General features: G+C 40.7%; 1 protein-coding gene across 1 annotated transcript in view; it reads left to right on the top strand.

The window, feature by feature from the left end:
• Positions 1 to 23575, top strand: part of RYR3 (ryanodine receptor 3) — an 886248-nt gene that overhangs the window by 759214 nt on the left and 103459 nt on the right. The window contains exons 87-89 of the mRNA XM_069732389.1: positions 10413 to 10517; positions 18476 to 18557; positions 20344 to 21662. Of these exons, the coding sequence (XP_069588490.1) occupies positions 10413 to 10517; positions 18476 to 18557; positions 20344 to 21662 (1506 nt within the window). The remainder of the gene's footprint in view (positions 1 to 10412; positions 10518 to 18475; positions 18558 to 20343; positions 21663 to 23575) is intronic.

Genomic DNA, 23575 nt, shown 5'->3' with positions numbered 1-23575 from the left:
TCCACACATGGGGTATCGGCGTACTCAGGAGAAACTGGACAACAACTTTTGGGGTCCAATTTCTCCTGTTACCCTTGGGAAAATAAAAAATTCTGGGCTAAAAAATTATATTTGAGGAAAGAAAACGTATTTATTATTTTCACGGCTCTGCGTTATAAACTTCTGTGAAGCACTTGGGGGTTCAAAGTGCTCACCACACATCTAGATAAGTTCCTTTCAGGGTCTAGTTTCTAAAATGGGGTCACTTGTGGGGGGTTTCTACTGTTTAGCCACATCAGCGGCTCTGCAAAAGCAATGTGACGCCCGCAGAGCATTCCATCAAAGTCTGTATTTCAAAACATCACTACTTCACTTCCAAACCCCGACATGTGCCCAAACAGTGGTTTACCCCCACATATGGGGTATCACCGTACTCCGGAGAAACTGGACAACAACTTTTGGGGTCAAATTTCTCCTGTTACCCTTGGGAAAATAAAAAGTTGCGGGCTAAAAAATCATTTTTGAGAAAAGAAATATTTTTTTTATTTTCATGGTTCTGCGTTATAAACTTCTGTGAAGCACTTGGGGGTTCAAACTGCTCACCACACATCTAGATTAGTTCCTTTGGGGGTCTAGTTTCCAAAATGGGGTTATTTGTGGGGGATCTGCAATGTTTATGCACAGAGGGGCTCTCCAAACGCGACATGGTGTCCGCTAATGATTGGAGCTAATTTTCCATTTAAAAAGCCAAATGGCGTGCCTTCCCTTTTGAGCCCTGCCGTGCGCCCAAACAGTGGTTTACCCCCACATATCGGGTATCAGCGTACTCAGGACAAACTGGACCACAAAATTTGGGGTCCAATTTCTCCTATTACCTTTGGCAAAATAGGAAATTCCAGGCTAAAAAATAATTTTTGATGAAAGAAAAATTATTTTTTATTTTCATGGCTCTGCGTTATAAACTTCTGTGAAGCACCTGGGGGTTTAAAGTGCTCAATATGCATCTACATAAGTTCCTTGGGGGGTCTAGTCTCCAAAATGTGGTCACTTGTGGGGGAGCTCCAATGTTTAGGCACACAGGGGCTCTCCAAACGCGACATGGTGTCCGCTAACAATTGGAGCTAATTTTCCATTCAAAGCGCCTTCCCTTCCGAGCCCTGCCGTGTGCCCAAACAGTGGTTTACCCCCACATATGAGGTATCGGCGTACTCAGGAGAAATTGTCCAAGAAATTTTTTGGATTCATTTTATCCTATTGCCCATGTAAAAATGAAAAAATTGAGGCGAAAAAATTTTTTTGTGAAAAAAAGTACTTTTTCATTTTTACGGATCAATTTGTGAAGCACCTGAGGGTTTAAAGTGCTCACTAGGCATCTAGATAAGTTTCTTGGGGGGTCCAGTTTCCAAAATGGGGTCCCTTGTGGGGGAGCTCCAATGTTTAGGCACACAGGGGCTCTCCAAACGCGACATGGTGTCCGCTAACGATGGAGATAATTTTTCATTCAAAAAGTCAAATGGCGCTCCTTCCCTTCCGAGCCTTACCATGTGCCCAAACAGTGGTTTACCCACACATGTGAGGTATCGGTGTACTCAGGAGAAATTGCCCAACAAATTTTAGGAACCATTTTATCATGTTGCCCATGCGAAAATGAAAAAATTGAGGCTAAAAGAATTTTTTTGTGAAAAAAAAGTACTTTTTCATTTTTACGGATCAATTTGTGAAGTACCTGAGGGTTTAAAGTGCTCACTGTGCATCTAGATAAGTTCCTTGGGGCGTCTAGTTTCCAAAATGGGGTCACTTGTGGGGGAGCTCCAATTTTTAGGCACACGGGGGCTCTCCAAACGCAACATGGTGTCCGCTAAAGAGTGGAACCAATTTTTCATTCAAAAAGTCAAATGGCGCTCCTTCCCTTCCAAGCCCTGCCGTGCGCCCAAACAGTGGTTTACCCCCACATATAAGGTATCAGCGTAATTCGGACAAATTGGACAACAACTTTCGTCATTCAGTTTCTCCTTTTACCATTGGGAAAATAAAAAATTTGTTTCTAAAAGATCATTTTTGTGACTAAAAAGTTAAATGTTCATTTTTTCCTTCCATGTTGCTTTTGCTGCTGTGAAGCACTTGAAGGGTTAATAAACTTCTTGAATGTGGTTTTGTGCACCTTGAGGGGTGCAGTTTTTAGAATGGTGTCACTTTTGGGTATTTTCAGCCATATAGACCACTCAAACTAACTTCAAATGTGAGGTGGTCCCTAAAAAAATGGTTTTGTAAATTTCGTTGTAAAAATGAGAAATTGCTGGTCAAATTTTAACCCTTATAACTTCCTAGCAAAAAAAAAATTTTGTTTCCAAAATTGTGCTGATGTAAAGTAGACATGTGGGAAATGTTATTTATTAACTATTTTGTGTCACATAACTCTCTGGTTTAACAGAATAAAAATTAAAAATGTGAAAATTGCGAAATTTTCCAAATTTTCGCCACATTTCCGTTTTTATCACAAATAAATGCAGAATTTATTGACCTAAATTTACCACTACCATGAAGCCCAATATGTCACGAAAAAACAGTCTCAGAACCGCTAGGATCTGTTGAAGCGTTCCTGAGTTATTACCTCATAAAGGGACACTGGTCAGAATTGCAAAAAACGGCCAGGTCATGAAGGGGTTAATAAAAATGTGCTCTTAGTAAATATTCCCCCCAACCAGTTAAAAGGAATCAGTCAGTAGGATCATCCCTGCTAAGCAGTCTATATGGGCATTCAGGTAATAGGAAGCAGAATAAAATAATACTGTGATATTTGCAGGATAATGTCTTATTCCAGAGAAATCCACGTTTTTCTTAATATGTAAATGAGCTGTTAAGATCTATGGACTGGACAGCTCCCTGAGAATCTGACTTCATATTTTATTTTATATGAAAGAGGGGGCCACCATTGTGAGACATGCAATGACTGACAATCTGCTCTCCTGATCTACAGTGGGGAGAATAAGTATTTGATACACTGCAGATTTTGAACGTTTTACCACCTACTGAGAATGGAGAGGTCTGTCATTTCTATTGTAAGTACACTTGAACTGTATGAGACAGAATCTAAAAATAAAACCAGAAAATCACATGGTATGATTTTTAAATAACTAAATTGCATTTTATTGCATAAAATTTGTATATTATCACCTACCAACCAGCAAGAATTCTGTCTCTTACAGTTAGTTTTTCTTTAAGAAGCCCTCCTACTCTGTTGCACTCATTAGCTGTATTAATTGCGCCTGTTTGAACTCGTTACCTGTATGAAAGACACCTGTCCACACACTCAATCAATAACACTCCAACCTCTCCACCATGACCAAAGAGCTGTCTAAGGACACCAGGGACAAAATTGTAGACCTGCACAAGGCTGGGATGGGCTATAGGACAATAGATATGCAGCTTGATGAGAAGGCACTATTAGAAAATGGAAGAAATACGAGATGACTGTCAATCTTCCTCAGTCTGGAGCTCCATGATGATCCAGATGAAGCATGATAGAAGGTCATGTGGTCAGATGAGACCAAAATAGAACTTTTTGGTGTCAACTCCACTCGCCGTGTTTGGAGGCAAAAGAAGGATGAGTAGTGCCCCAAGAATACCATCCCAACCATGAAGCATGGTAGGGGAAACATCATACATTGTGGGTGCCTTTTTGCAAAGGGGACAGGAAGACTGCATCACATTGAAGGGAGGATGGATGAGATCTTGCATCAGGAGATTTTGGCCAACAGCCTCCTTCCCTCAGTAAGAGAATTGAAGATGGGTCACGGCCGGGTCTTCCAGCATGACAATGACCCAAAGCACACAGCCAGGGCAACTAGGGAGTGGCACCGTAAGAAGCATTTCAAGGTCCTGGAGTGGCCTAGCCAGTCTGCAGACCTGAACTCAATAGAAATTCTTTGGAGGGAGCTGAAACTCAATGTTGCCCAGCGACAGCCCCAAAACCTGGAAGATCTGGAGAAGATCTGTATAGCGGAGTGGGCCAAAACTCCCTGCTGCAGTGTGTGAAAACTTGGTCAAGAACTACAGGAAACCTCTGTAATTGCAAACAAAAGTTATATATCAAGGTATAATTTTATTAATCTTTCTATGACCTACTTGCCCATATACGTGGCTTAGGAGTGTAGATTCTACTGACAGATTCCCTTTAAAACTGCTTGACAGTTTTGTTGGACACAGGTCAATACTGTCTGTGTTTAGGTGATTAGAGTAATGTGTGTTTTATATTACTTACTAGAATACTCTGGTATTTGGATAGTATGATGCCCCAACTTACAGGAGCCCAGATCCCACCATCCTAAAACCTTATGTATTAGAAGTGAGTTGGAAGGATAGGGTTAATTGCAGTGAAGCCGGGATTTTAACGTTTTCAGCAGAGTAAGATTTAATTCACCACAGCTCATTTATTCCTGTTTCATTCGCTTTGTCCAAATCTCTCCAGGGTTCATTATCCTCGGTTGACATTTTGGTATTTTTATGTTACTTATTCGAAAGAAGATTTGTCAGTTTTCTGCTTTCCAAATAACGATGCTAACATTATTTAAGACAGCTGGGAATTAAATTCTTTCTGACAGTGAGGGAATCAATAGAGAATGACAGCAAACAATGCAAGCTGACATATTTATTTATTTAATTTTTTACATATGAGCACAAGTACATCAGTGATAAATCATAACATTCACAACCTTCTAATATAAGGTATAGCTTGGGGTATATTATCATCCATGATTTCAAAGAAGACTTTTCAAACCAAACTTGTACAACGCCCACTGATTTCTGTGTCTGCCACTAGGGTACACATTCATCTTGGCAAAAGAATGCGGTGGGTGCGATACTTACGGTAAATTAGGTTTTGCATTTGATAAATTTTATCCTGCCAAGGCGATGGGTAGGCAGCTTTCTAGGCTATAATTTATCAATTTAAAAAAACACTTTGCTTTCAAGGGCTCAAGTGGGGATACACTTTGGCCAAAGATCTCCCGTTGTTACTACATCATCTCATAATGCAAGTGAATGAGGTCGAATTACAACACCTAATATACCATGACAAGCAATGTGAAGAACGTCTATATGGCCGAAAAGTTTCATGTATCTTTTGTATGTGGTGGCCAATAAAGAGATCCTTTGGAGGAGAACGTCTGGCACCTTGAACTTTTTCATTTTTAAGCACCAACACAAGCAAGTCACTAAAAATCTAACTGGATTCGATTTTTGGGGAATTGCTTGGTGCAATACCCTAATGGTTGCAATGTGACCTCATTCACCTGCATTATGCTGATATGTAGCAGCAACATACAACGATGTTTGCTCATGCAACCTGTCACGGTCAAGGTCGCCATATAGCCCCTACCTAAATTTATTCCTACAACCATTTGGACGCCTAGTGGATTTTAATCTGATAACACAATGATACTGTACAGAGATGTATGGACTTTACACATACAGACGACAAGATGTTGCAGATGTTGGGACACATATTGAAGCCCCTGCCTTAGGCTCCAAGTCCTCCCTTGTCTTGTCCTTGTCACCCTATATAAAAAATGGTCCTATCCTTTAAAATGGCCTTAATCCTGTAACTATTTTGCCTTTCTATGATCATGCTTTCTCAGATCAGTCATGTGTGTGTTTATACCAGTAAAGAGGTAGACCATACCTTTAAATCCAGCAAGCATGGCTGATACTTGTTTCTGTGGACACCTGCACTTGGTGAACAGTTTGGAGTCCCCCATATATATATAAAATTTTCAGTTTATGGGCAACGTTAGCCCCTGTTCACATAATGCATTCACAATTCAATTTTTTTTGCAGCAATTTTTTTAAAAAATGCAGCTACTTTCCTATGTTCACGGAAAACTGCAGTGAAAAAAAAAAACATAGGAAGTGCATCTTTTGAATTCAACCCAAGAATAATTCTCAGTACAGATAAGCAGGCTAAATAGTTTTTGATCTAAATAATTTAGGCTCATTCTATGGTGAACAAAATGCAATTACGGAGAATTTTGGACCTTATTCCATCACTTTAGTATCATAATTAAAACATAAAAACTTCATGAATGAATTTAACTATTAACCTTGTGGGTGAAGACATCCGCTCTGTTTTTTCTCAGCAGCCAGCAGACCTGGCATACACTTGGAGTATGGTTTTGCCTGCCAGAAATTTGCTTTCATGGAATTCTTTAACAGATCTTTCCTTGATGTCCACAATCTGCATAGGAGCAGCAGTCCATTTGCTTATGCTGAGCTGCAGGTTAACCACTGCTCATTGCACATCATAGCGGATCCTTTTTCCGTGCAGCCACAAAGCCTCTCAGAATGCTGAGTCTCAGTTTTTGTCAGATAAGGCAGGTTGGAGAAATCAAAGTATGTTATATTGCCATGAAAGTTTTTCATAAAAATACGATTTCAGAGATACATTTTAGAGTATACATTATGACTACCGGTATATTGCTTTTTTTCTAAGCATATTTTAAGCAAAACGCATACAGCATAAAAGCTATAATAATAAAAATTCTCTATAATAATTTAAAAGAGATTATTGGAAATGAGCCATTATGCAGTCTATTGTCTCAATTAATATGCACATCAATATGCAGTAAAGACAGCACTCTTCCAGATTACAAAAATGCAAAAAATATTTTATTACTCCATGCAAGTACTTAATAACAGAGTTTCAGCCTTGATAAAGACCAGATAGGTCGAAAAGTTGCTACATTTCAATCCCTTAATAAAGGTCAGCAACGTTTCGAGCTATCTGGTCTTTATTAAGGGCTTGATAAGTAGCAAAGTCTTGACCTATCTTGTTTTTATCAAGGGTTTGATAATGACCATATAGCCACCCACACTAACGCTTTTTTGGATTGGTTACAAAATTATTTTTATTTATCATAACAATAGAACACCACATACGTTTATAAAAATACATAAAATGGAGAGAAAGACAAATACAAGAAAAAGAAAGGGTGGGTATGGCTTTTAAAGTGGCATAGTGTAAATCAAGCACGAAAAGAGCTACAGCAAACAATAACCAAAACAATCTATAATATAACGGTGGGAACGTCACTCTGTCCGAAGCCTTTATAGACTGCGCAAGCGCGACGCACCGTACCTGCGCAGTCTGGACAAGAGTGACGCAGCCGAACTTACTTATCCCCCCAAGTGTACCGGCCATGGGGGCTCCACACACCCTTGTATCCCCCATAATATAGCGGCCATGGGGGCTCCGTGCTCTGCAGCTCCGGTCAGGGTAGATGTAGAGCCCAGCGGAGCTCCAGGACCTTTGATGATGTCACCAGCATGTGACCAGTGACGCGAATGGGCGGAGTCAGCCCTCGCTGTGCTGGCTGCAGGGGTGCTGTATCCATTATAGCCAGCGCCGCACTCAGGCAGTAAGTACAGCCACACTCACGCAGTACAGCCACACTCGACCGCACTCACACAGTACAGCCATACTCAGCCACACTCGCACAGTTCAGCCACACTCAGCGACACTCACACAGTACAGCCACACTCAGCCACACTGACACAGTATGGCCACACTCAGCCACACTCACACAGTACAGCCACACTCAGCCACACTCACACAGTACAGCCACACTCACACACACACTCACAGTACAGCCACACTCACGCAGTACAGCCACACTCACAGTACAGCCACACTCACGCAGTACAGCCGCACTCACGCAGCACAGCCGCGCTCAGTATAGCTGCACTCCGCGGCTGTACTGTCTGAGTGCAGCTATACTGAGCGCGGCTGTACTGTCTCTCAGTATAGCTGCACTCAGACAGCACACCCGCACTCAGGAAGCACAGCCGCACTCAGCACAGCCGCACTCCGCACAGCCGCACTCGGACAGCACAGCTGGAGAGAGAAAGATGGGAGCAACATATGGCAGAATGGAAACAGGAACAGGCAGGATGGGTGCAGCTCATTACAACAGAATGGGGGCACAGGATGGGAGCAGAACATGACAGAATGGTTGCGCAGGATGGGAGCACCACATGACAAAATGGGGACGCAGAATGGGAACAGCACATGACAGAATGGTTGCGCACGATGGGAGCACTACATGACAGGATGGGGGCAGGATGGGAGCAGCACATGACAAGACGGGGGCGCAGGATGGGAGCACATGACAGGATGGGGACGCAGGATGGAGCAGCACATGACAGGATGGGGATGCAGGTTGGAACAGCACATGACAGGATGGGGGCGCAGGGTGGAGCAGCTCATGACAGGATGGGGACGCAGGATGGAGCAGCACATGACAGGATGGGGACGCAGGATGGAGAAGCACATGACAGGATGGGGGCGCAGGATGGAGCAGCACATGACAGGATGGGGACGCAGGATGGAGCAGCACATGACAGGATGGGGGAGCAAGATGGGAGCAGCACATACCAGGATGGAGACCATATAACAATATAAATGCTCGCCACCCGGGTGTAGAACGGGTTCAATAGCTAGTTAGATATATACATATATAACCAACCTAAATAGGTGTACACACATGTATTATATAAGTATAATCCATCAGCTCAATCTGCTAGCAATAGGGACCAAGCACCATATAATATAAAGTGCATAATCATGCTAATATAAATATATATTGTGCATACAAAAATAAGTAAGGTGCCAGGGCGCTACCGCGAGCAGGGCAGGCATGTACAGCATAGATAAAACAAGCCCAGAAAAAAACATGTAATGATATGAATTACCTTGTATAACCCAGCAGCCAGGGACCCACCACACCTGACGCACGTTTCGCTATGGAACAAAGCTATTTTTTGTATTTTTGGAATCTCCTGGAAATGCAATGTCTTTATTGCATATTTTTGTGGATTCTGATGAACTGTCACTCCTGGTGACTCTGGGTGTTCTGCAAGAACACAGATGGTATTATTCATGTGCATATCAGTCAAGCTAGAGATGCACCAATGTAAGGCCAAAAATTGCGATGTTACCAATGTGACACAATGGCTGAAGAGTATCGCCTTACTTTGATCGTTCACCTCTAGGGTGGTTTCACACATTGCTTAAAAAAAGTTCAACTTTAAAAAAAAAAAAAAAAAAAAGCTTTTTTTTTTCTTTTCATTTAATACATTTATTAATAGGAAATTAATGCTGATGTTGACTGTGAGTCCATCAAATACAAAATGCACTACAAAGTGTGTTACATTCATGGTATTTTTTTCTTCACACTTTTGGTGTGTTGTTTTGGTTCTTGGCTCTTTTCTCAAATGCTGCATGTTCTAGGTGTGGCCTGTTTTTCTTTCATTTTTAAATAGACTTCTCTTTTGGAAAATAAATACATGAAGAAATGAATGTGTGCATACAATAACACCAAAAAAGCTAATGAAAATCATGACAAGTTTTTAAAAGCCAAAGGAAAGAAAGATACGAAAAAAATTGTGAGACTGAAGTGAAGCCTGAAACACATTTTTGGGCCAAAATGTTTATGCTGATTTAATTTCAGATTACGGTATATCTTTATAGTGATCACAGCACTATTTTTCTTATACAATAGCACCAAAATCACTGCATAGACAAAGAAAAATGCAAAAATTCTTGCTGTCTGCAACTGCCAATATGGAAAGCTTAGAAGATTTTTTTTGTATATTTTCTTATAATCACGATAAGTGCATAAAGTATGTAAGTAAAGCTCTACGAGGATCCAAAACCAGATCATTTGACTCTATCTACGCGAGGAATTTTTGAAATCTATATCGGCTAAATAAAACTTCAACAACTATAATGCCTATTAATAATTCAGCCCCAAACATTTTAGATTAAATTTTATATGAAAAGAAAAAAAATATTGTTCAAGGGTGGATATACATTTTAAAAGTAAACAAAGTAAAAGTTTGTATATACACGTATATATAATATGTGGTTCAATAGTTTTTAGAAAAACATAAATAAAACAAGTTTAAAAATTATCATTCTCTGCAGCGTATTGTGCTGCCTACTCCTGTGTTCCTCTTTCAGATGTTGGAAGGAAAAATTGTCTAGAGATCTAGAAATGCAAATATCTAGAGAAACACTTGTGATTATCCAGGGCTGTGGCACATCAGCAGTAGATCCAGGAGAAATTAAAAAATAATCACAGTCTTTGCCAAGTTTAATATAAATTATTTGTAAAGGGGGTCACTTAAATTTTAAAAAAAAAACTTTTTTATTTGCAGAACAGAATAATATACAATAAAGTTTATACACCGATCAGAAAATATGTCACTGATTTTCTGTGTAAAGTGTCTGTAATCGGGATGAGTTTCTGGCGATAAGTAAAAAAGCGCTATACTGCAATTCACTAGAGAGAGTTACCCGATAGGGTAGAGCACAGCATCAATTAATGGTTATTTCCACTTTTACTCAATTGAATCCTACTCTTTTTTTTTGTTCACAGGGTCCGTGTATAGGTAACCAGCAGAGTTTGGCACACAGCAGACTATGGGATGCAGTGGTCGGTTTCCTACATGTTTTTGCCAACATGCAGATGAAGCTGTCACAGGTAAAGAGACTGTTTGCAGTAAATACTATAATTGTGTTTAAAGCGAGTGTTTCTCAAACTCATGTAGTGTAGATCTATAGGAAGGGATGTCCAAAGATATTACGAAGCAGTTATCAATTGACTCTTGTTCGGGGACGGAAAATGATAATTTCCTATGAAAAGTGAAATATATCCATGATCAATTACCAAACTCAATAAATTTAGTGTAGCGTGTCAACCTTCATAGATATTATGCTCAATTCCTTCCCTTCTGGATTGTCTGGCTGTCTTATGGCATGTTGCAAAAACTACAACCTATCTGATACCAAACTAAGATCTGAAACCATCGGTAGATCTAAGTGGTAGCTGCACAAGGTACACACATTGTGAGGACTCCTGTTTAGCTATTGTGACAAGCTATCCATGCAACCTCCAGGATATATCCTCTTCATAAAGAAACAGGACTTCAACTCTAACGCTACCTATTGGCTATAGCAATCCCGACAGTCAGTATCGATCTTTTAACAAGCCTTGCCACATGACTTGGAATATGAAGCCAAACCAGAAACTGCATGTGCAAACATGTATTTTTGAGTGTTTGCCCCTCCTCAGAGCAAAACAGGAGCTCTAATTTTGGCTAGGCAAAAAGCCTCTGATGGGGGTCTGAGGTGGATCATTTCTCCCAATCAGACGCCTCTAACGTAGCCAGGCTGTTTGCCTCCAGGAAAAGCACATAAGTGCCATGACGCTTTCATGCTATTGCTGCAACTATAATACATTCCAGAAATTGTTGGGTGTCACTAATCGAACAATTGTGGCATATCATCGAGATATAGAGCCCAGTTCATCAAAGCTTTTCCACAGAATTTTGGTGTAAAAAGCTTTGAAAAGTCAAACCATTTTGTCAGGCAGCATTAAAAATGTGTGACTTTTGGCGTTCTCACCACTTTGTTCGAGCTACGGTGGGATGAGGGCATGTCAAATCCATGAAGAGCAGCTGCGTTCCTTATGCCACAAATTTTACTACAGTCCTCCTAATGGATTAAGATTTGTGGTAAGGTGCACATGGGGGCCCACATCTCTTCTCAGAGGATTCATTAAGAGCCTACCTCCCGTTAAGACTGGTGATAAAAATGCTGATTTCGATGAATCAGTGCCATAATGACTATTATGAGACATTTCAGTAACTTAAATTAATTGCCACCTCTGATCCAGATCTACCCAATACAACATATTGGTTTGCTTATTATTCAGACTTGAGGAATTTCTAGGTGAAACGAGTCAAGAATACATAAGATATTATAAATCATGAAAAAATGGAATGCATTTTCTTCACCTAATCTTTAAAGGTAGTGAGCTGTAAGATTCACCTGGAGAGGGGCTTCTTAGTGACTCATGGAATAATTTGCTAATTGGAACCTGTATATCTGAAACGTGGAATAATTGCAGTGCAAGGGAAAACTGCACTTTGGTTCAAGTCTTTTGCAAAACATTAATGACCCCCCTGGATAAAACTCATCAACTAGAGTTTCCCATGGGGTTTCACGTTCCCTGTATTGTCCTGTCATGTTTACTCAGTTCTGTGGTGTGCTACTGACATGACCCATTAAGACAACAAGTTCATAGACTTCTGCAATACTGGCGAAAATATGCTTTCTTCATGTTTGTTGTCAAATGTATATATGGGTTTGATAACTTGTCTTTACATTGCTTTTCATTCATTAACCCAATTATTTACAGAATAAACAGTATAAGACACAGCGTGTCAAATAGAGGGTCAATACTAAGTGTGTTTGACTTTTATTCATGTTGACTTACATAACACTTGAAGAGAACATGTTATCAGGTCCTAAGCTGCTCCCCCGATCTGTATCTCTTTTTTTATTTAAACATCAAAAATTCCTTTGTAAGCTAATTTGTTTGTTGTTGTTTTTTCTTCCTTTTTTTGTTGTTAATCCTCCATACGGTTCAAGAGATATGGACCTAAGAGGGAGGTGCTCACTGGGTGATAATGCATATCATCTTAAAGACATGTCCCAGATACTCCTGTGAGCCACGCCCTATTGTTAAACACCATAAAAAGGCCCATATCTCTGGTACCGTATGGCGAAATAAAAAAAACAAAACAAGCAGTGGGAATAAAATATTAAGAAAACTTAGCCACTACTGACCTGGTGACACGTCCACTTTAATTAGGATTTTACACTTACATTAAAGAGAATCTGTCAGCAGGATCAACCCTCCTAAGCTGTCTATATGGGCATGTAGGATAAAGAAAGATGAATGAAATGATACCTTGATATATGTGATCTGATGTCTTATTCCACAGAAATCCACATGTTTCTTAATATATAAATGAGCTGTTAAGATCTATGGGCCAGACATAGATCTCCCTGAGAATCTGCCTGATAGGGGACATTGCCAGTGTGAGACAAGTAATGACTGACATGGAAAATATCTAACAAAATAACAAGAGTGTAAGTGCCATAAAATGTATAATTTTATTAAGTACATATCATTCAAAATAGAATTAAAAAACACATAAAAATGTCAGAGGCTGCAATGCCAAATAGAAGGATGCAGGAGATCCTGCTTAATATTGGACAACAGTAGAGCAACAGGCAAGTTTATGTAGATGTAAGTACTAGGGTTAAATCTTCCTTGCTAAAGTGCATAAAGTATAAGGTGCTGCAAAAAAACGTGCATATCAATATAGGAGGCAAGTCAGGAGGAAGTCATCTCACAAAACGTGCGTTGGGGCGGTGGGAGAATCCTCATTATACGCTATTCAGCTCATGTAAGTCATTATTATTATTTTGCCTCCTATATTGATATGCACGCTTTTTTGCAGCAGCTTATACTTTATGCACTTTAGCAAGGATGATTTAACCCTAGTACCTACATCTGCATAAAATTGCTCGTTGCTCTACTGTTGTCTAATATTAACCCCTTCATGATCGGGGGATTTTTCGTTTTTCCGTGTTCGTTTTTCGCTCCCCTCCTTCCCAGAGCCATAACTTTTTTATTTTTCTGTCAATTTGGCCATGTGAGGGCTTATTTTTTGTGGGACGAGTTGTACTTTTGAACGACATCATTGGTTTTAGCATGTCATGTACTAGAAAACGGGAAAAAAATTCCAAGTGCGGCGAAATTGCAAAAAAAGTGCAATCCCACATTGGTTTTTTGTTTGGCTTTTTTGCTAGGTTCACTAAATGCTAAAACTGACCTGCCATTATGATTCTCCAGGTCATTACGAGTTCATAGACACCTAACATGACTAGGTTATTTTTTATCTAAGTGGTGAAAAAAAAATTCCAAACTTTGCTAAAAAAAAAAAAAAAAAAATTGCACCATTTTCCGATACTCGTAGCGTCTCCATTTTTCATCATCTGGGGTCAGTTGAGGGCTTATTTTTTGCGTGCCGAGATGACGTTTTTAATGATAGCATTTCGGTGCAGATACGTTCTTTTGATCGCCCGTTATTGCATTTTAATGCAATGTTGCGGCGACCAAAAAAACGTAATTCTGGCGTTTCGAATTTTTTTCCCGCTACGCTGTTTAGCGATCAGGTTAATACTTTTTTTTAATTGATAGATCGGGCGATTCTGAGCGCGGCGATACCAAATATGCGTAGATTTGATATTTTTTTTATTGATTTATTTTGATTGGGGCGAAAGGGGGGTGATTTAAACTTTTATGTTTTTTTCATTTTTTTCACATTTTTTTAAACTTTTTTTTTAACTTTTGCCATGCTTCAATAGCCTCCATGAGAGGCTAGAAGCAGGCACAGCACGATCGGCTCTGCTACATAGCAGCGATCTGCTGATCGCTGCTATGTAGCAGAATTGCACGTGTGCTGTGAGCGCCGACCACAGGGTGGCGCTAACAGCGACGGGCAATCAGTAACCATAGAGGTCTCAAGGACCTCTATGGTTACCATTCACAAGCATCGCCGACCCCCGATCATGTGACGGGGGTCGGCGATGACGTCATTTCCGGCCGCCCGGCCGGAAGCGGTAGTTAAATGCCGCTGTCTGCGTTTGACAGCGGCATTTAACTAGTTAATAGGTGCGGGCAGATCGCGATTCTGCCCGCGCCTATTACGGGCACATGTCAGCTGTTCAAAACAGCTGACATGTCCCGGCTTTGGTGCGGGCTCACCGCGGAGCCCTGCATCAAAGCAGGGGAGCCGGCATCGGACAGTATAGTACGTCCGATGCCGGTAAGGGGTTAAACAGGATCCCCTGCACCTTGTATTTGGCATTGCAGCCTCTGACATTTTCTATGCATTTTTAATTCTGTTTTTAACTACGGTATATATACTTAATAAAAATATAATTTTTATGGCACATACACTCTTATTCTTTTGTTAGATATTTTCCGTCTAGTTACTCAGAGTTGTGCTGACTTTCATCTTTTTCCAAATTTTGGGTGCTTATTGTTACTTTTATGTAATGACTTATAGTCTGCTCTCTTGATCTATATATCACACTGGTAACCCTCCCTTTCATCTATATATATATATAATTGTCTAAGGGGTACTTCCGTCTTTCTGTCCCGGAAATCCCGCGTCGCTGATTGGTCTCGGCAGCTGCCTGTCATGGCTGCTGCAACCAATCAGCGATGGGCACAGTCCAATTAGTCCCTCCCCTGCAGTCAGTGCCCGGTGCCCGGCTTCCACTCCAGAATCCCCTCCAGTCACCGCTCACACACGCAGCGGTAACGGGCCATGGTGTAACACACTCCGTTACCGCTGCTATTAACCCTGTGTGTCCCCAACTATTTACTATTGATGCTGCCTATGCAGCATCAATAGTAAAAATATGTCATGTTAAAAATAATAAAAAAAACAAAAAACCTGCTATACTCACCATCCGCCGCCTTTCCCGCTCCTCGGGACGCTCCGGTGACCGCTCCATGCAAGCGGCAGGTTCTGGTGGCAAGGATTGTATGCGACAAGGACCTGCCATGACGTCATGATCATGTGACCGCGACGTCATCACAGGTCCTGCGCTCATACCAGCCCTGGGACCGGAAGCTGCCGCTTGCAATGGAGCGGTCATATATATATGTTTATTTTTTATTTTAAGTCTCTATACTACGTGGTTCTGTGCTGTATACTCCGTCGCTGTGCAATATACTACGTGACTGGGCAATATACTACGTGACAGGGCAATATACTACGTGACTGGGCAATATACTACGTGGCTGGGCAATATACTACGTGGCTGGCCAATATACTACGTGGCTGGGTAATATACTACGTGGCTGTGCAATATACTACATGACTGGGCAATATTCTACGTGGCTGGCCAATATACTACGTGGCTGGCCAATATACTATGTGGCTGAGCAATATACTAAGTGACTGGGCAATATACTACGTGACTGGGCAATATACTACATGGACATGCATATTCTAGAATACCCGATGCGTTAGAATCGGGCCACTATCTAGTCTACTATATAATTGTCTAAGGGTCACTTCCGTCTTTCTGTCTGTCCTTCTCTCTGTCTGTCATGGAAATCCCAAGTCGTGGCAAAACAGCCACAACCAATCAGCGACGGGCACAGTCCGGCGGCAAAATGGCCGCTCCTTCCTCCCCGCAGTCAGTGCCCGCTCCATAATCCCCTCCAGTCAGCGCTCACACAGGGTTAATGGCAGTGTTAACGGACCGCGTTATGCCGCGGTGTAACGCACTCCGTTAACGCTGCTATTAACCCTGTGTGACCAAATTTTTACTATTGATGCTGCCTATGCAGCATCAATAGTAAAAAGATCTAATGTTAAAAATAATAAAAAAAAAAAAAATACTTATATACTCACCATCCGTCGGCCCCCCGGATCCAGAACAGGCCTTTCCCGCTCCTCACGACGCCCCGTTGACCGCTCCATGCATTGCGGTCTCGCGAGACCGCTACGTCATCATTTCGCGAGACCGCAATGCTCCCTTGGGACCGAAGCGTGCGAGGAGCATTGGTAAACACTTCGCCTGGATTCGGGGGCTCCGGAAGGTGAGTATATCACTATTTTTTATTTTAATTCTTTTTTATAACAGGGATATGATGCCCACATTGCTATATACTACGTGGGCTGTGCAATATACTACGTGGGCTGTGCATTATACTACGTGGGCTGTGCAATATACTATGTGGCTGTGCTATATACTATGGGGCTGTGCTATATACTCCGTGGGATGTGCAATATACTACGTGGCTGTGGAGTATATTACGTGGCTGTGCAATATACTACGTGTCTGTGCTATATACTACGTGGGCTGTGCTATATACTACGTGGCTGTGTTATACACTACATGGGCTGTTATATACTACGTGGGCTGTGCTATATACTACGTGGGCTGTGCAATATACTACGTGGGCTGTGCAATATACTGCGTGGCTGTGCAATATACTACGTGGCTGTGCAATATACTACGTGGCTGTGCTATATACTACGTGAATGTGTTATACACTACATGGGCTGGGCTATATATTACGTGGGCTGTGCTATATACTACGTGGGCTGTGCTATATACTACGTGGGCTGTGTTATACACTACGTGGGCTGTTATATACTACGTGGGCTGTGTTTTACACTGTTATACACTATGTGGGCTGTGTTATACACTATGTGGGCTGTGTTATACACTACGTGAGCTGTGTTATACACTACGTGGGCTGTTATACACTACGTGGGCTGTGTTATATACTGTGTGCGTGGGCTGTTATATACTACGTGAGCTGTGTTATATGCTATGTGGGCTGTTATACACTCCGTGGGCTGTGCTATATACTCCGTGGGGTGTACTATATACTCCATGGGCTGTGTTATATACTACGTGGCTGTGCTATATACTCCGTGGGCTGTTATATACTACGTGGGCTGTGCAATATACTGCGTGGCTGTGCAATATACTACGTGGCTGTGCAATATACTACGTGGCTGTGCTATATACTACGTGAATGTGTTATACACTACATGGGCTGGGCTATATATTACGTGGGCTGTGCTATATACTACGTGGGCTGTGCTATATACTACGTGGGCTGTGTTATACACTACGTGGGCTGTTATATACTACGTGGGCTGTGTTTTACACTGTTATACACTATGTGGGCTGTGTTATACACTATGTGGGCTGTGTTATACACTACGTGAGCTGTGTTATACACTACGTGGGCTGTTATACACTACGTGGGCTGTGTTATATACTGTGTGCGTGGGCTGTTATATACTACGTGAGCTGTGTTATATGCTATGTGGGCTGTTATACACTCCGTGGGCTGTGCTATATACTCCGTGGGGTGTACTATATACTCCATGGGCTGTGTTATATACTACGTGGCTGTGCTATATACTCCGTGGGCTGTTATATACTACGTGGCTGTGCTATATACTCCATGGGCTGTGTTATATACTACGTAGCTGTGCTATATACTACGTGGCTGTGCTATATACTACGTGGCTGTGCAATATACTACGTGGCTGTGCTATTTAATACGTGGGCTGTTATATACCACGTGGTGGGCCGCGAACAATCAGCGACAGGCGCAGTCCTGCCGCGAATTGGCGCGGGATTTGAACCACGCTTCGCTAATTGGTCGCGGTTGGCCGAATCCTGTGTATTCAATGTATTATTCTAAAATCTTCATAAATAAACTACATACATATTCTAGAATACCCGATGCGTTAGAATCGGGCTACCATCTAGTTTAAAATAATGTCTGGAGGCAGATGCTCTATGTCTGGCTCATAGATCTTAACAGCCAATTTATATGTTAGAAAAAAACATGGATTTTTCTGGAAAAAAACATCCGATCATAGTTATTAAGGTATTATTTTATTCATCTCACTATGACCTGTGTGCACATATGGATGACAAAGGATGATTGATTCCACTGACAGATTCCCTTTAAGGTGAGCAGTGGTCTTAGAATTATAAAGTTGTTCATTATAAACTGCTTTCTTTTTCTTTCAGGATTCAAGCCAGATTGAACTCCTTAAAGAACTTCTGGATCTCCTTCAAGACATGGTTGTGATGCTGCTTTCCCTTCTAGAAGGTAGGGTTGTATTATATTATTATTACATCTTTAGCTTTCCACTGGATTTGTTAAACAAGCTACAGACATAGCAGTATATCCGGCCATATTGTGGACAGTTCAGGAGATTATATCCTACTTTCAGGTTCCCTTTTGCAGGTTTTTCCTTTCCCGGTTACTCCCACTGATGGCTCACATTCAATCCAGCTCAGAGATAGTTGAGCAAGAAAAAAAAAGCTACACCATTTATGCATGCATAGATTATTTTGTTTGTGTCTTATGACAGTGTAAGCTAGATGGCACAGGTAGATTAAAAGGAACCTGCCTCATTGGAAAACGATATTTACCCACAGATGTGGGATTAATCTGTAGGTAGGGTACAAAATGCTGCCCTGCCACCTTATTTAAAGTACAACTATTGGAAGAAAATGAACTTCTATATTCCCACGAGCCACCAGCTTTCAGTCATGGGGGGCGGGCATGGAGGGTATACAGTCACCACTCAGAGCACTCCTTGCTATACTTTGATCAGCAGCTGAAAGTAGCCTGGCATTTTGAAAGTTTGCACTGCCGTGTATCTGTGCAGAACGAGCTGTCAATTAAAGTGCTTGAGCATGCTTACAGCCTCAACTGACCGTATAGTGACTGGTACTGTTAGCGGTAACTGTAGCCTCTCCATGCCCACCCACACGATTGAAAGCTGGCAGTTCCCATGAGGAGATAACTTAATTTTCTCCAGATAGACGCACTGTTTGTAAGGCAGCCAGGCAACATCTGAAGATATATAGCATTTTATGGGGTGATAGTTTCCTTTAAGTGATGAAGAGTTGAGCAATAAATCTGCGGGATAGCTTTAGAATGGTTTTCATGTGTAAACAGATAAGAAATGGTATAACCTTCAGGCTTGTTGTGCTATTTGTACACACTTCCACAGTGGATCTGTTATGTGTTCTTCATAATGCCTCTATTGCTGGCAGTTGCTTGTCATAACTCAATTCCCTCAAATCCAATAACACATAAGATGCTGAACACCAAATTATGGATTTAAGGCCAGCTGTCTTTTCTGTGGAAGATGAATAAAAATCCTTCCTTATTAGCATTATGCTAACTATATTTGCATATGCTTTGCATTTTAATTTCTTTTCCCCTCTGAAAAAATATAAGTAGAAAAAAAAAAAAGAAATTAAGCAGAAAAAAAAAATGAATAGACTGATTTGGAAAGACATTTCATGTATCTGATACATAGAAAAGATGGGGTTATCCAAAATTTAAAAGAATAAAACAAGATGTCTGATTCCTATTGGTGCCATTTACATTGAACTGGTACAGCCTTTGATTAGCAACTGTGTGTTCACCTTACTGCTCAAAAAGTGAGCTACAGAAAAAAAAACTATGATAGATACCTGTGTATGAACTGGTGGAAGATGTTTCACAAAACATCATAAGAATATTTAAAAATGGTAATGGAGCCTACATGGGATTGATGATTGACGTATAATAATAGTAGTTCAGAAAGAGTCCCCCAATTACAAAGAGTGTGTCTCTCATTCTGGAGGACCTCCATGGTTTCAGTTTAACAAGTGTAATACTTTTTTTTTACCCTTTGGCAGTGCTGCAACGTAATTGAACACTTCTGCTAGGTTCAGATCAGAAGGACAACCTGAAAGTAGGTTTTCTTTGACGGAACCTCTAAAAAAAAAAAAGGCATTGTCAAACCAGGATAAGAAAAAGGAATGCAATTGTGTGTTGAGTTGTAGGCAATCAATTATTTATTTTTTTATTTTATTGGTTTTTATTTATGTTACAGGCAATGTAGTAAATGGGACTATTGGAAAACAAATGGTTGACACTTTAGTGGAGTCATCTAGCAATGTTGAAATGATACTGAAATTCTTTGATATGTTCCTGAAGTTGAAGGATCTAACCAGCTCTGATGCATTTAAGGAATATGACCCAGAAGGAAAGGGTATTATTTCAAAAAAAGAGTTCCAAAAAGCCATGGAGGGACAAAAACAATATGCGCAGTCAGAAATTGAGTTTCTACTCTCTTGTGCGGAAGCAGATGAAAATGACATGTTTAACTATGTGGAATTTGTAGACCGATTCCATGAACCAGCTAAAGATATTGGTTTCAATGTGGCTGTTTTGTTGACCAATCTCTCGGAGCACATGCCAAATGACTCTCGGCTCCAGTGTTTGTTAGACCCTGCAAACAGTGTTCTGAACTACTTCTCTCCATATTTGGGACGTATAGAAATAATGGGTGGTGCAAAAAGAATAGAGAGAGTATATTTTGAGATCAGCGAGTCAAGCCGAACACAGTGGGAGAAACCTCAAGTCAAGGAGTCTAAGAGACAATTTATATTTGATGTTGTAAATGAAGGTGGAGAACAGGAAAAGATGGAACTATTTGTTAACTTTTGTGAGGATACAATTTTTGAGATGCAGCTGGCATCTCAGATATCCGAATCAGATGCAGCTGAAAGACCTGAAGAAGAGGAAGAAGAAGAACCGCACCATATGATTGAAGTTGGTGAAGAGGATGAAGAAGAGCAGTCTCTAGAATCATCATCTGCTTTTATTGTAGCTTGTACAGCGCTGAGGAAAAATATGTCCAATTTCTTCAAAATGTTAACCTTGAAGAACATTGGTAAACAGTTTCGGAAAGTGAAAAAGATGACTGTCAAGGAATTAGTCAAAGTCTTCTTTTCCTTTTTTTGGACGCTGTTTGTTGGTTTGTTCCAATTTGTGTTTACGATAGTATGGGGAATATTCCAAATTCTTTGGAGCACAGTATTTGGAGGTGGCTTAGTCGAAGGGGCCAAAAACATTAAAGTAACCAAAATATTAGGAGACATGCCCGATCCTACACAATTTGGAATCCACGATGATGTCTTGGAAGCTGAAAAAGCAGATTCATCCGAACACTCGTCATCTGCAGAACTAGCACAGCTTGTTAAAGGAGACAAGGGAGATATGGATATGCCCGATATTTTTGGCATTTCTGCTAAGAAAGAAGGTTCTAAGCATGGTGTAGAAATTGGTCTTGGTGACTTCACAGAACATGTAAGCACAGAGAATACAACCAGTCTGGAGAGTGCTGTACACAAGAAGAGAAAAGCTCTTGTAAGTAGCTTCATTTTTCCTATTTCTCTGACTTATTTCCATGCGTATGCCACTTTGGGCAATCAATTTATTGATTTACATAATTGTTAGTGTTAAGTAGAGGTAATATATATATATAACTTGATAGTACAGCAGTATGTCCATGAGTATTGTACATTATTTTTAGGGGTCGAAATACCTTTTTGGAAATACAAACAGAAATTACATCTGAATTTTAAAAACATCGTATTTCTTATAATCTTTCTCATATGCCATGGTGCGGTAAATGTAGCTAAAAAAAATGAAGTCCTCTCAGCTATGGAGGACTTGAGGTGTCCACTCAAACCAACAGACGTATATTGATTTGCTGCCTTATGGCGACTGCATTGGGGACAGCTAACGTGGAATGGATTGGAGTATAACTTTGTATCCCATTTCTGTCATCTTCTGATAACCTCTTAGCACTTTTTACCAAGTTCACCATGACTTTTACTAAACTTGTAAAGATTTTAGTATGAGTGGATATGTCAGTAAATCTTTTACTGCTCTCATTAAATTATCTCCTAACTTCCTTAGTTCTTCTCCCTGGTGCAATATCAAGGGAAAAATACAAAAATCTAATAAGGCAGCGTCCCTAGAAAATAACAGTTTTGCGCATTTCATAAGCGTCTTGGATGTTGCATTAAAGTTGGAATTCACAGTCTTTCCTCCTCCCCATTGTCTAGAAGAATTAATGAAGCAAGCCTTGCTAGTTAGTTATGCATGTTAGTTGGCAGATGCTCTGTTGTGCTGCCTGAAGGCAACAGTTAATGTCTATTTTAATTTTAATATCCACATTCCTGATCTGACGTTTAACAGTTAAGAGCGTTATCATGATGATGCTTGATAGTGCGGGGAGAGATTGGAGACTAGATATATTGTATCAGAAGGGACATGCCACTGTAAAGGCCAGAGAATTCAGAAGACCCTGCTTTCTATTTATTAATTAATGTTTCAGCTTTGGGGGAACATTATCAATCAAGCAATTTGCTGGCTATAACAAGCATTAAGAAATTGGGCCAAGGTCACACAGTATAATTATAATAGCATTGGGTAGTTATCTGATGTGGAACTGCAATGCTCATTTTGTGTTAGATAATGCCAGCAATTAATGCTCAGACAGAGCAGGCTTTATGCAATTATGGGACATGATGCTGAATTGTTGCAGCAGTTGTACATTGGATTCTTCTGCTAGTTGCACCCGGGACTGTAAAAGTGATCATTCTTATACATGGCAGAATTCTTCATTTTATGTGTTGGTGAAAAAATACATAAAGTTGTTTGTCAGTAGCAAGGAAATAAGTAACTTTGAGCAATAGTTTTGGCTACTGATCACAAAATTTAGAGATAAGCAAATCGATTCACAGTGACCATATCAGTTGTCCATGACCACCTAAAAGGAGCCTTGAGAACCGACTCCTACCTGCCGGCATCCCTGTCGCTCCCATGCGTGCATCAAGCTGCAATGATGATGTCATGCCGGTCCTATAAATCAGAAAAAGTGTTGGGAATTACAGCAGATGAGAAGCAATTTGAAGGGCTCCTATCTGACTACCACGAACTGTTGACATGGTCCGTTAATCAGGGTCCTGTGAATCGATTCGCTCACCTATAAGCAAAACCTATAGATCCTAGTTTTGATCTATAATATTCCAACATCTTGCGTGGCACATATGACCGTTATTTATAAAGCATGCGCATGGAGCCCACATAGTGAGTCCAATACAGTACTGTATTATAGAACCATAGGCGCTTCATGTGCTGCTCTATGGGGCCTCCATATAACACCAAGTTCTTCTATAGCTCAATTTTTACTCATGGATTAAAAACCTTTTATGTAATGTACTGTATGAAATATTAGTGGGCTGTGTAAAAAAATAAGGCACCAGTGGGAG

Source organism: Ranitomeya imitator, chromosome 1, assembly GCF_032444005.1.
Source record: "Ranitomeya imitator isolate aRanImi1 chromosome 1, aRanImi1.pri, whole genome shotgun sequence".
NCBI lineage: Eukaryota > Metazoa > Chordata > Amphibia > Anura > Dendrobatidae > Ranitomeya > Ranitomeya imitator.
Note: the sequence above shows the minus strand (reverse complement) of the source record. Positions and strands in the feature narration are given on the sequence as shown.